The 12099-nt window shown below is 39.4% G+C and overlaps 1 protein-coding gene across 3 annotated transcripts; it reads right to left on the bottom strand.

The window, feature by feature from the left end:
• Positions 1-2193: 2193 nt before the first annotated feature.
• LOC110531488 (putative ferric-chelate reductase 1) lies at positions 2194-9077 on the bottom strand. Of its 3 annotated transcripts, none has more exons than XM_021614692.2 (7): positions 8925-9077; positions 8042-8244; positions 7177-7368; positions 6873-6971; positions 6381-6525; positions 6077-6202; positions 2194-3519 (listed from the first exon to the last, which is right to left on the bottom strand). In XM_021614692.2, the coding sequence occupies exons 2-7, from the start codon at positions 8240-8242 to the stop codon at positions 3476-3478; spliced, it is 807 nt and encodes a 268-aa protein (XP_021470367.2). In that variant the 5' UTR covers positions 8243-8244; positions 8925-9077; the 3' UTR covers positions 2194-3475. The 3 variants fall into 3 exon arrangements, with proteins under 3 accessions (XP_021470367.2, XP_021470369.2, XP_021470368.2); XM_021614694.2 differs by having other exon boundaries at positions 6077-6196; XM_021614693.2 differs by having other exon boundaries at positions 8931-9068.
• Between the last annotated feature and the right edge of the window lie 3022 nt (positions 9078-12099).

The following is a 12099-nucleotide window of genomic DNA, read 5'->3' as shown; positions in this document are numbered from 1 at the left end:
AACCCCAATTTGATTGACAGCGGAAACAACAAATTGCCACTCATTATTGTTGCTGTTGGTGTTGTCAGTGGAGGCAGGACTTTGGATGATGACATCACAATATGAAACGTACTTTGCCATGGACAATCCATTTCCTTTTGAAAGTGCCCTAAAAAGGAGAATGGAAAACAAAATAGGTTTTACTTAAATGTAGAAAAGCAGAGCCTCTTTATTGATACATAGTTAATCATAGTTACCTAATCTGGTTTATAGAAAGGAATTATCTGTAAGAATCACATGTCCTTTTGTTGAATTCAATTAAATGATGGATGCTCTTCCGGTGAAACTGGAGAGCGTGCAATTCAAAAAAGAATCATAAAAATGATGGATATTATACATTCAGGTACATACTTCTTATATCTTATATTGGTCTTATATCGGTTGAAAGCTTAAATTAGTGTTCATCCAACTGCACTGTCTGATTTACAGTAGCCATTACAGCGAAAGCATGCCATGCGATTGTGTGAGGACGGCGCCCCACATCAAAATATTTTTCCACCTGCACAGGTTTCATAAATTCACAAATAGCGATAAAATATTCACTTACTTTTTGAAAATCTTCCTCTTACTTGTCATCCAAAGGGTCCCAGCTATAACATGTAATGTCGTTTTGTTAGATAAAATCCTTCTTTATATCCCAAAAAGTCAGTTTAGTTTGCTCCATCGATTTGAGTAATCTATTCGTTCAACATGCAGAGACATGCACGTTTCTATTGACTCCTCAGATACCCTAAAATGTAATCAAACTATAATATTGTCTTGTCTTCATCTTGTGCCCAAACACGAATTTCCAAGAGTGTGTCCTCTACTAAAACTAAATTTCTTACTTGTTTTGGAATCTACAAGCCTGAAACCTCGAACATAGACTGCTGAAACTCTGTGGAAGTCATAGGAATTGCATCCTGGGAGCTAGAATTCAAAACGCCCCTATACTTTCCATTGAGCATAGGCTCTCAAAACAAATTTAATCAGTTTGGTTTTTCTTTGGATTTTCTCCTACCATATCCATTGTGTTACAGTCTCCTACATTATTTTAACATTTCTACAACCTTCAAAGTGTTTTCTTTTCAATGGTACCAATTATATGCATATCCTGGCTTCAGGGCCTGAGCAACAGGCAGTTTACTTTGAGCACGTCATTCAGGCGGAAAGTGAGAAAAAAGGACCCTATCCCTAAGAAGTTTTAAATGTAGCTATGTTGTGTTTTATTTTTGCCTCAGAAACCACTCTGTCAATCCATGTTTTTGGAGCAGAAGAGAAAGGGTAATGCAGGGTTTCCCCAAGGGGTCTGACTGGGTGCACCTTTTGGTTTCTGCACTAGCACTACACAGCTGATTTAACTGATCAACTAGTCTTGGCAAAAACCAAAATGTGCACCCCTTGGGGTCCTGAGGACTGAGTTTGGGAAACAGTGGGGTAATGCGACTATACAAACCAATCATATCATTATCTCACGTCCTGTATCCCTCAGTGACGTGTGGTGAGGTCTGAGGCTGGCTAGGGTTAGTACAGGAATAGGTGGGACACAGAGACCAGGCCCAAATGGCTCCCTATATAGGGCCCTGGTCAAAAGGAGTGCACCTAGTAGGGAATAGGGTGCGATTTGGGACAAAAACTGAGACAAGCTGGAGGCTGTACACCAAGGAGGAGAAGGAGAGAGAGGGAGAAAGATAAAGAGCGAGAGAAAGTGAAAGAGCGAGAGAGAGAGAGCTGAGACCCACCCAAACAAACCCTGGCCACACCTTATATAGGCCCCCCCAGATCAGACCTATGCCCCCATGCTCCCCGTCCCTGCAGCAAAGATCTCAACATGACAGCTGCACATATACCCAGGCCGTGAGCAGGGCAACAGACCCAACCCCCACTAATACACCGGCCCAATCCCCATCCTGAGACCTAAGAGGTATGTATCAGATACTCAACATGCTCTGCTCACATCTACTGTAATAGTCCGAGCCTAAACCACACAAAAACAAGACGCTATAGTCGGCTCAGGGAATAGAACCAGCAACTTTTCAGTTACCGTCCCAACACTCTTAACCACTAAGCTACCTTGCCCTAGCTGAGCCTGTGTCAGGTATTGAGTCTATATTACAGTATGTTAAATGTTCTCGTTTTTGTGTCAATAAATAATACATATATATACCCATGAAAGATAGTCAAACATATATTTATTGTAAATAACAGTTTTTATTTTAAAAATGGTCTGATAAAATATTTCCATGATTGTATATACTTTAAAAAGGTAATCAGAAAGGTTCACCATCCAGTGGCTTCATCATTATGCACGCCTTCACACACACACACAGTATATACACACAGTATTAACCCACAAATTCCCATTTCTGCCACCTTTGCTGCGTTTAGACAGGCAGCCCAATTCTGTGGTTATTTTCCACTCATTTGTCTTTTGACCAATCAGATAAGCTCTGAAAAAAGATCTGATAAAAAGAGATCAGAAATAGTCTGCCTGTCTAAACGTAGCCCTTGTGACTTCATCTATGGCCCACTGGGCACACACGGGTTGAATCCATGTTCCCACGTCATTTCAATTAAATGAAATGATGTTGAACCAAAGTGGAATTGACGTCTGTGCCCAGTGGGGGTTAAGTGTGCGAACACAAACATTTATACACATACACATACATATACAGATTTGATTTGATTTGATTTGATACACTCGCACTCACAAACATCCACCAAGAAACACAGACAAACATAAATCTTCCTTCATAACGTGAGATAAAATAGCATAAACATATGCACAAATAGATGTGTTACATAAAGGGGATGACATGGTGGTATACGAATATGGAGGATGTGTTGTTTTCAGATAGAAGGTAAGTGGTGATGTTGGACTGATGCTGGAGATGATGAATATGAGGTTGAATGTTTTTATATATATTTCTAAGCCATTGTCTATCAAGACAATATGTTAGTACTTGGCCTTGTATCACCATTTTCTATCAACACAATATGTTAGTACTTGGCCTTGTATCACCATTGTCTATCAACACAATATGTTAGTACTTTCAACACAATATGTTAGTACTTGGCCTTGTATCACCATTGTCTATCAACACAATATGTTAGTACTTTCAACACAATATGTTAGTACTTGGCCTTGTATCATCATTGTATCACTTGTATCACTGGGTCCATTCTGTTGGTTAATGTCTTACTACCCCCAACTAGAAGGTGTTTCATTAAGTATGTGGAAAAACATGATTGGATCTATATGCATATAACTTCAGATCTGACATAGTCCTTTGTTCAGGTACCAGAGTGACTCCAAAATGGCACCATATTCCCTACATAGTGAAAATAGACCTATATTTAAGGAGAGGGTGTCATTTAGGGACGCAGCCTGGCCAAGTTGAGTAAAGAGAAGGAGACAGGATTCCTGACTGCATGGTGCTTCTCCTTCAGACCTGCATTACAGCATCATCATACCTAGTACACCTATCAGGATCAGAAGAGCTATGGAGAAGAATCAAAGAGAAAAGTAGTAGAGACAGAGAGAGAAGTAGTAGAGAGAGAGAGAGAGAAGTAGTAGAGAGAGAGAGAGAAGAAGTAGACAGAGAGAAGTAGTAGTAGAGAGAGGGAGAAGTAGTGGTAGAGAGAAGTAGTAGAGAGAGAGAGAAGTAGTAGAGAGAGAAGTAGTAGAGAGAGAGAAGAAGTAGAGAGAGAGAGAAGAAGTAGAGAGAGAGAAGTGGTAGTAGAGAGAGAGAAGTAGTAGAGAGAGAGAAGTAGTAGTAGAGAGAGAAGTAGTAGTAGAGAGAGAGAAGTAGTAGAGAGAGAGAAGTAGTAGAGAGAGAGAAGTAGTAGAGAGAGAGAAGTAGTAGAGAGAGAGAAGTAGTAGAGAGAGAGAAGTAGTAGAGAGAGAGAAGTAGTAGAGGGAAGTAGTAGTAGAGAGAGAGAGAAGTAGTAGTGAGAGAGAAGTAGTAGAGAGGGAAGTAGTAGTTGTAGAGAGAGAGAAGTAGTAGAGAGAGAGAAGTAGTAGAGAGAGAGAAGTAGTAGAGAGAGAAGTAGTAGAGAGAGAGAAGTAGAGAGAAGTAGTAGAGAGAGAGAAGTAGTAGAGAGAGAGAAGTAGTAGAGAGAGAGAAGTAGTAGAGAGAGAGAAGTAGTAGAGAGGGAAGTAGTAGTAGAGAGAGAGAGAAGTAGTAGAGAGAGAAGTAGTAGTAGAGAGAGAGAGAAGTAGTAGTAGAGAGAGAAGTAGTAGAGAGAGACAGAGTGAGAGAGAGAAGTAGTAGAGAGAGAGAAAGAGAGAGAGAGAAGTAGAGAGAGATACAGAGAGAAAGAGAAAGTGAGAGAGAGAGAGAGAAGGAGTAGAGATAGTAGAGAGAGAGAAGTAGTAGAGAGAGAAGTAGTTGAGAGAGAATAGTAGAGAGAGAGAAGTAGTAGAGAGAGAGAAGTAGTAGAGAGAGAGATAAGTAGTAGAGAGAGAGGTAAGTAGTAGAGACAGAGAGAAGTAGTGGTAGAGAGAAGTAGTAGAGAGAGACAGAGTGAGAGAGAGAAGTAGTAGAGAGAGAGAAAGAGAGAGAGAGAAGTAGAGAGAGATACAGAGAGAAAGAGAAAGTGAGAGAGAGAGAGAGAAGGAGTAGAGATAGTAGAGAGAGAGAAGTAGTAGAGAGAGAAGTAGTTGAGAGAGAATAGTAGAGAGAGAGAAGTAGTAGAGAGAGAGAAGTAGTAGAGAGAGAGATAAGTAGTAGAGAGAGAGGTAAGTAGTAGAGACAGAGAGAAGTAGTGGTAGAGAGAAGTAGTAGAGAGAGAGAGTAGTAGAGAGAGATAAGTAGTAGAGAGGAATAAGTAGTAGAGAGAGAAGAAGTAGAGAGAGAGAAGTGGTAGTAGAGAGAGAGAAGTAGTAGAGAGAGAGAGAGAAGTAGTAGTAGTAGAGAGAGAAGTAGTAGTAGAGAGAGAGAAGTAGTAGAGAGGAAAGTAGTAGTAGAGAGAGAGAGAAGTAGTAGAGAGAGAGAAGTAGTAGAGAGAGAGAGAAGTAGTAGAGAGAGAGAGTAGTAGAGAGAGAAGTAGTAGTAGAGAGAGAGAGAAGTAGTAGAGAGAGAGAGTAGTAGAGAGAGAAGTAGTAGTAGAGAGAGAGAGAAGTAGTAGAGAGAGAGAGAAGTAGTAGAGAGAGAGAGAAGTAGTAGAGAGAGAAGTAGTAGTAGAGAGAGAAGTAGAGAGAGAGACAGAGTGAGAGAGAGAAGTAGTAGAGAGAGACAGAGAGAGAGAGAGAAGTAGAGAGAGATATAGAGAGAGAAAGAGAGAGTGAGAGAGAGAGAGAAGGAGTAGAGAGAGAGAGAGTAGTAGAGAGCGAGAAGTAGAGAGAGAAATAAGTAGTAGAGAGAGAGAAGTAGTAGAGAGAGAGAAGTAGTAGAGAGAGAGAGAAGTAGTAGAGAGAGAAGTAGTAGTAGAGAGATAAGTAGGAGAGAGAGAGAGAGAGAGAGAAGTAGTAGAGAGAGAGAGAGCGAGAGAGAAGTAGTAGAGAGAGAGGGAGAGAGAGAGAGAAGTAGTAGAGAGAGAGAGAGAGAGAGAAGTAGTAGAGAGAGAGAGAGCGAGAGAGAAGTAGTAGAGAGAGAGAGAGAGTGAGAGAGAAGTAGTAGAGAGAGAGAGAGAGAGAAGTAGTAGAGAGAGAGAGAGAGAGGTAGTAGAGAGAGAGAGCGAGAGAGAAGTAGTAGAGAGAGAGAGAGAGAGAGAGAGAGAGAGAAGTAGTAGAGAGAGAGAGAGAGAGAGAGAAGTAGTAGAGAGAGAGAGAGAGAGAGAGAGAGGGGGGGGATTATATTAGATGAGGTACTACGGTAACACTTTATAATAGCTTCCATGAATTACAACGTTATAAATGGTCATTCATGTTTATAAATTATTTGTAAATCATTTATTTATAAATGTTAACAATTTATAAATGATAAAAGTGCTCATGCCTTGAAGTGCTTTTAATGCTAATGGTTTAATAATGAAATAGTTTGTTATAGTTTAATGTTTAGTCATGTTATCCGTTATTATTATGAAGTGTTTGTGGTGCTTCTTATGTGGTTATTACCTTGAGACAGGCAGAAGGCGGAGGGAGCAGAGTTTAAAGAGTTTAACACAGTAGTGATGGGTTCGGTCAGGTCCACAGCTTTATCACTGTTCAGAATAGCCTGAGGAGAATCTAGGGTATCTGTTTCTGAGGGAGGACAGAATGACAAGAGGGAGAGAGAAAGAGAGAGAGAGTTAGAGACAAACCAGAAAGAAGAGATGCAGGGTCCACAGGGTGTTTGGAGATGTAGGGTGAAGTTGAAGCTGATCCTAGATCTGTACCTAGGAGAAATATCACCAGGAGTGTGTTTGGATGAGTGACTCACCACTATTAAAAGTCCCGTTGGAGATGGAGAGGTAGTAGCTGGTGTCGATGTTCCGGGTGGCCGTAGCGTTGGGGACAGTAGCAGAGAAGGTGCACTGGATGGTCTGACCGTTGACTGAGCCCTTCACAGAGTCCACAGGCGGCAGCTACCCAACACAACGGTTTTACCACAATTACCATTAGTCAAATGTCAGTAGGCCTACACTGTAGTTTTAGTCAGGTACCCTGTTACTCTCCCAGGCACTGTCCCAAATGGAACCCAGGTGTATATGCAGGGAATAAGAGTCAGAATTGGGATCAAATTCAACTTCAATGACCACAAAAGTATGTAACTCTAAATCATGAATCCTCTATCAGTATCTTGTTCAATTCATAAAACTCATTGATTACATATCAGTTCACTTCCGGAATTTGCCTGAAATCAATCCGTCAAACTAAAATCTGTTCCAGAAAGTCCAAAATGAAACACTGTGTTCTGATTGGTCCAACCCACCTTGTTGTTGATGGTCAGAACTCCTTTGTCGAGGAGAGCGGTGAAGAACTTCACCTTTCTGTTGTTGTTTGCGCACACATAGGTAGTGTCGTTCTGACCCTGTAGAGGAGAGAGATGATGAATTCGAATCAATAAAAATGAATCGTAATTTTAACCGTATTAATTTAGGCTATTTTTTCCCAATTCATTAATCAAATGTAAATACTGAGTTTCCTCAAGTTAAAATGACTTCTCCCACCAACCCCAACTCTCTTGTCCTGGGTATTGTAACATCTATACTAATTCTAAAGGCAGGTTTCCATACCCGTGTGGAAGTTTTGGACAAGCCTACAGCGATGTAGCCACTGGACACTCCTCGTAGCTGGAAGGAGAAAGTCTGTACCGAGGACTTCATGATGGAGACGAAGAAACAGGAACCAGCCACGGCCGGATCACAGTTTTCCGGCTGAGCAGCACAGAGCTGAGTCGTTCTACAGTCCGCCCTTGAGATATTTACCTGTTGAAGAGTTCATCATTAGTTGCTGTCATGTTTGTCATTCTTTTTTACATTAAAGGTGCAATCTGCGATTTGTACATACAGTACAGTTTTGAACTTAAAAGGGGAAATCTGCAATTGCTATAAACGTTTTTAACTTTTAAATTGATTCTTGAAGAACATAACTTACCTCACAAGCTTAGTTTAACTACATTTAACACAACATAATAACTTATTTAAATGATGATTTCTACATTACACTGCGTTGTAATAAAGCACTTTGGGGGACTTTAAAAAAGCCCAATAGAAATCCTACGTGAGAACTCCAAAACATGCCTTGCTTACGGGATGGGTGCATCAAGAAGTTCATCTACTTTCTGTTTCTCTATATCTATCTCTAGTTTGTTAATTAACCTAGGTATGTGTGTTTTATGAAATACTAGATATAAGTTTTCCACACTGTCATGGATTATATTTATGGGTGAACTGCAGGGTAATGTAACAGACACACTTTTTCAATGGCAGTGTGTGCAGTTTTTTGTCCTACAAGTGCACTTAAAATAATATTTAATTTTGAAGAGAGAGAGGGGGGGGGTGGCAGAAAGGGAGAGAGGGAGAGAGAGAGATCGTGTGTTTCCTTTTTCTAGTCAGAGACTCTGGGAGACAGAGTGAAACGTGTAGCCTAGGTACTCACCGTGAGAGCTGTGACAGGTGCCGTTGTTACGCTGGATGTCGTTGTTACGCTGGATGTCATTGTTACGTTGGGTGTCATTGTTACGTTGGCCATAGTAGCATTGGAGTTCGGAGCCATTGTGGTGTTCTGTGCCTCGGCTCCCATCGCCATGTACGCCATTGCCATGACAACTGCGAACATCAGTCTGCTGATATTGTCCATTCCTGATAGAGTAACAGAGATCCACGTAGTAAGCAGGGGTGGAAAAACTACCCAAACGTCATACTTGTGTCAAAGTAAAGATACATTAATTAATAGAGAATTACTCATGTAAAGGTGAAAGTTGCACAGTAAAATACTACTTGAGTAAAAGTCTAAAAGTATGTGGCTTTAAATATACTTAGGTATCAAAAGTAAATGTAATTGCTAAAATATACTTATCAAAAGTAGAAGTACAATTATAAATAATTTCACATTCCCTATATTATGCAATCCAGACGGAACGATTTTCTTGTTTTTTAAATTTACAGATAGCCAGGGACACACTGCAACACTTAGACATAATTTACAAACGAAGCATTTGTGTTTAGTGAGTACGCCAGATCAGAGGCAATAGGGATTACTGGGAATGTTCTCCTGATAAGTGACTGTTTTCCTGTCCTGCTGAGCATTTAAAATGTAATAAGTACTTTTTTAGATATCGTAATTAAATTAAATCATGTGACAAAAGCAATGAAAAAAGTCTGTATTCCAAGGAGAAAAAGTTCATAATGTCTGATCTGATAGTGGAAGCTAACCAGCTGCAAAATACAAAAAACAACCCTATCACAGGCTTGAAAATTCCCTCCACCAGAGAAACGTACAACATAAATAAATAAATCGTTTAAATAGATGGAAATGTTACCTGTACTTTTGTGACTTGGAAGATTTATGTGGTTCTCCTTGAACAAGCTGTTCCAGAAGCTAATGCTGCGCTGAGAAGTAGATGTTCTCAACAGGTGTCCTTGCGGCGATGTCGCCACCTGAGCTCACTCTCCCGCTATTTAAAACAGCACTCGCAATGGGAGGAAGGACAAAGGATTGAGAAACCTACCACCCCTCTTTTGGGGGGTGGTTTCACAATGGCATGCTGGTTGGCGTGACATAGGCTTCCCGGAGGAGGGGTGAGATAACACTCAATGGAAACAATTATGTTGTTAAACCTAACCCTCCGACAATAGCTCTGTCAAGTCACCCTTTTTTTAAAGACCCATCTTCCTGAACCCAATTTATTCTATTCACTTCCTTGTGTATAAAATATGCTTGGAAACTATATACAAGACTATTTGTAAAGAAATAAGAATAATATAATTAAATATATAATATATAATATAATTATATCATATAATTAAATTAGTTACCAATAGATACAATTTAGGTCTAAATATAATCCACATCCAACGCCAAATGACATTTCATAATTTTTTAAAAACCTATTCTATGATTCATTACAGGCCAATAACACGTGTCATTCACACCTGTCTAACTCAAATAACACATTATTCTTGCTTTGTTTTTTTGGACTGAGCTGAGTTGAGCCTCACACAGTGGATGGAGAGCAGGCAGTCTTTTGAATTCAATCTGGATTGTGTCAAGTTACCCAAAGGGTTAGATACAGTTTTGGTGAATCAAGACATTTTGTTTCAAGGGATGAAATTGAAAACATTACATTTGTCTGGAGGTGACAGAAGTTTAAGATACGGATGTCCTATTTTCATTAACAAGCCAGATAAATAAAGTGCAATATTTTGAACCTAGTTATGTGTGTATTATGAAATACTATATATATCTTTTTTTTTAATTCACATACACTGTCATGGATTTTACTGTCCACCCTAGTGTTGCCAGGGAATCATGAGGAACATGCCTGTCTGATATCACTTTTTGACAACGCTATCAGAGACATCGATTCACAAACCCAGTATCATACTGTAACAGGTTCAGCTGGCAAGATTGTATCATGGTGACTTTTAATCTGCTATTGTTACGTACACACACCCACATACTGAACAGTAGCCTAGTCGTTTACACACACACAGAAACACAAACACAAACACAAACACACACACATGCACATGCGCACGTACAGACAGACACTCATTGGTTTTGATCCACAGGGACGACAGTGCTGGTGGTTCATCATGCCACACTAGGCCTCTTGAACCGATAAGGAAACATTTCATTCGTGCTTTTTTGTTGTGTGCTTTTAAAATGTGTTGCATGACACATGCAGACTTGCGTTGCCATGTCAAAGTGCATCATACTGTGGCACTTTGTGAATTTTTAAAATTCTATAACTTGAAAACTTGATTTCTGACATGCTAATCATTTTGTGGACTGTATCAACAGTGGACTAATGAAACAAACACCAAAAGTATAGTTTTTGAGTGGAATATTCCTTTATGGAGAGGAATTGGGACTAAGGTCCTGTGATAGACTGGTATCCTGTAAAGGAGGGTGTATTGTACATCAAGCTGCCTCACACCACAGAAACAGGAGACAGGCTCCTGTCCTATGGAACCCAACACTGGCTTACGGTCATCACTAGCAAATACAAACAGATCACTAGCCAAAACAAGAGAAATAATGAAGGAATACTTTATAAATTAACATTTTGGACAAATCATTTTTTATTTGTTAGCTGGTTATTTCGCAACGTCAAAAATCTCCTGGTTAGCATTTTTGGAGAATGTAGCAATGCTAGTGGCAATTGATAGTGCCATTTAGGGGTGCATTCAAAAGAAACCACAATCCAATGACATTAGAAATAGGGAGATACACATACAGGCGAAAAATTAAAAGAAGGTCATTATTTTGAGTTATTACAGTACAAAGTATCACTCACCTGTCACTCAATAGTAGGATATCTCAGGCACTCTTGTTTTAGTGAAATGTCTTCCTCTCTCCAAGGTCTGTCTGCGTGTGTCTCTTCAGTCTCTTCGTCACTATAGTTTATGGATGTAGTCTGTTAATCTATCACGTCTCGACTTGTAGTTTGTTTAGTCAATGTCAATATATGATTTTCCATAAAGGCATGGAACACCACAGATTAATTTCAATGTTCAAAGATAATAATGTTGTTGTCCATGAAACTCTCTGACACCATATTCTAATCTTTAAGTAATTATATTGAATCTTATTTTTATTTGGTAAGCCCTGCTACAAATTGTTTATGAACTAACTATCAAGAAATTGTTTAACTGACTATTCACTAACCGTAACCATAACCTTGGCCCTAACCTTACCATAACTTGTCCCTGTACCCCCAACCATAACTAACATTAACCTTGACCTTAAACCTCCAAACCTGGCCCTAACCCTAACAAGTTGTTGTATATCAACAGCGTTGCAGTTGTGAGTTTATTGATATTTAATATTACATCATAAATAACTAGTTTGAGGTGAAATATTTGTATATACTAAGGATTATTACATATTTATATAACAAAAAGTGAATAATTCAAATTGAAGTAATTTTCAGTAAATGTGCACATTTTCAGGCAAAATGTGTGTTTGAGTCCTTTTTTAAATTATTATTTATTTCACCTTTATTTAACCAGGTAAGCTAGTTGAGAACAAGTTCTCATTTACAACTGCGACCTGGCCAAGATAAAGCATAGCAGTGTGAACAGACATCACATAGTTACACATGGAGTAAACAATTAACAAGTCAATAACACAGTAGAAAAAAAGAGAGTCTATCTACATTGTGTGCAAAAGGCATGAGGAAGTAGGCGAATAATTACAATTTTGCAGATTAACACTGGAGTGATAAATGATCAGATGGTCATGTACAGGTAGAGATACTGGTGTGCAAAAGAGCAGGCAAGTAATAAATATAAACCGTATGGGGATGAGGTAGGTAAATTGGGTGGGCTATTTACCGATAGACTATGTACAGCTTCAGCGATCGGTTAGCTGCTCAGATAGCAGATGTTTGAAGTTGGTGAGGGAGATAAAAGTCTCCAACTTCAGCGATTTTTGCAATTCGTTCCAGTCAGCAGAGAACTGGAACGAAAGGCGGCCAAATGAGGTGTTGG

The sequence above is a fragment of the Oncorhynchus mykiss genome, chromosome 9, assembly GCF_013265735.2.
Source record: "Oncorhynchus mykiss isolate Arlee chromosome 9, USDA_OmykA_1.1, whole genome shotgun sequence".
NCBI lineage: Eukaryota > Metazoa > Chordata > Actinopteri > Salmoniformes > Salmonidae > Oncorhynchus > Oncorhynchus mykiss.
The sequence above is the reverse complement of the archived record's forward strand: the minus strand, read 5'-3'. Positions and strand labels throughout refer to the sequence as shown.

Excerpts from the sequence above, each read along its gene's own strand:
- LOC110531488 (XM_021614692.2), bottom strand. The coding sequence starts at position 8,242 with ATGGACAATATCAGCAGACTGATGTTCGCAGTTGTCATGGCAATGGCG. Across the intron at positions 6,203-6,380 it reads CAACGGGACTTTTAATAGTG|AAACAGATACCCTAGATTCT; the intron begins GTGAGTCACTCA and ends GTCCTCCCTCAG. Across the intron at positions 3,520-6,076 it reads CGCCTTCTGCCTGTCTCAAG|CTCTTCTGATCCTGATAGGT; the intron begins GTAATAACCACA and ends TCTTCTCCATAG.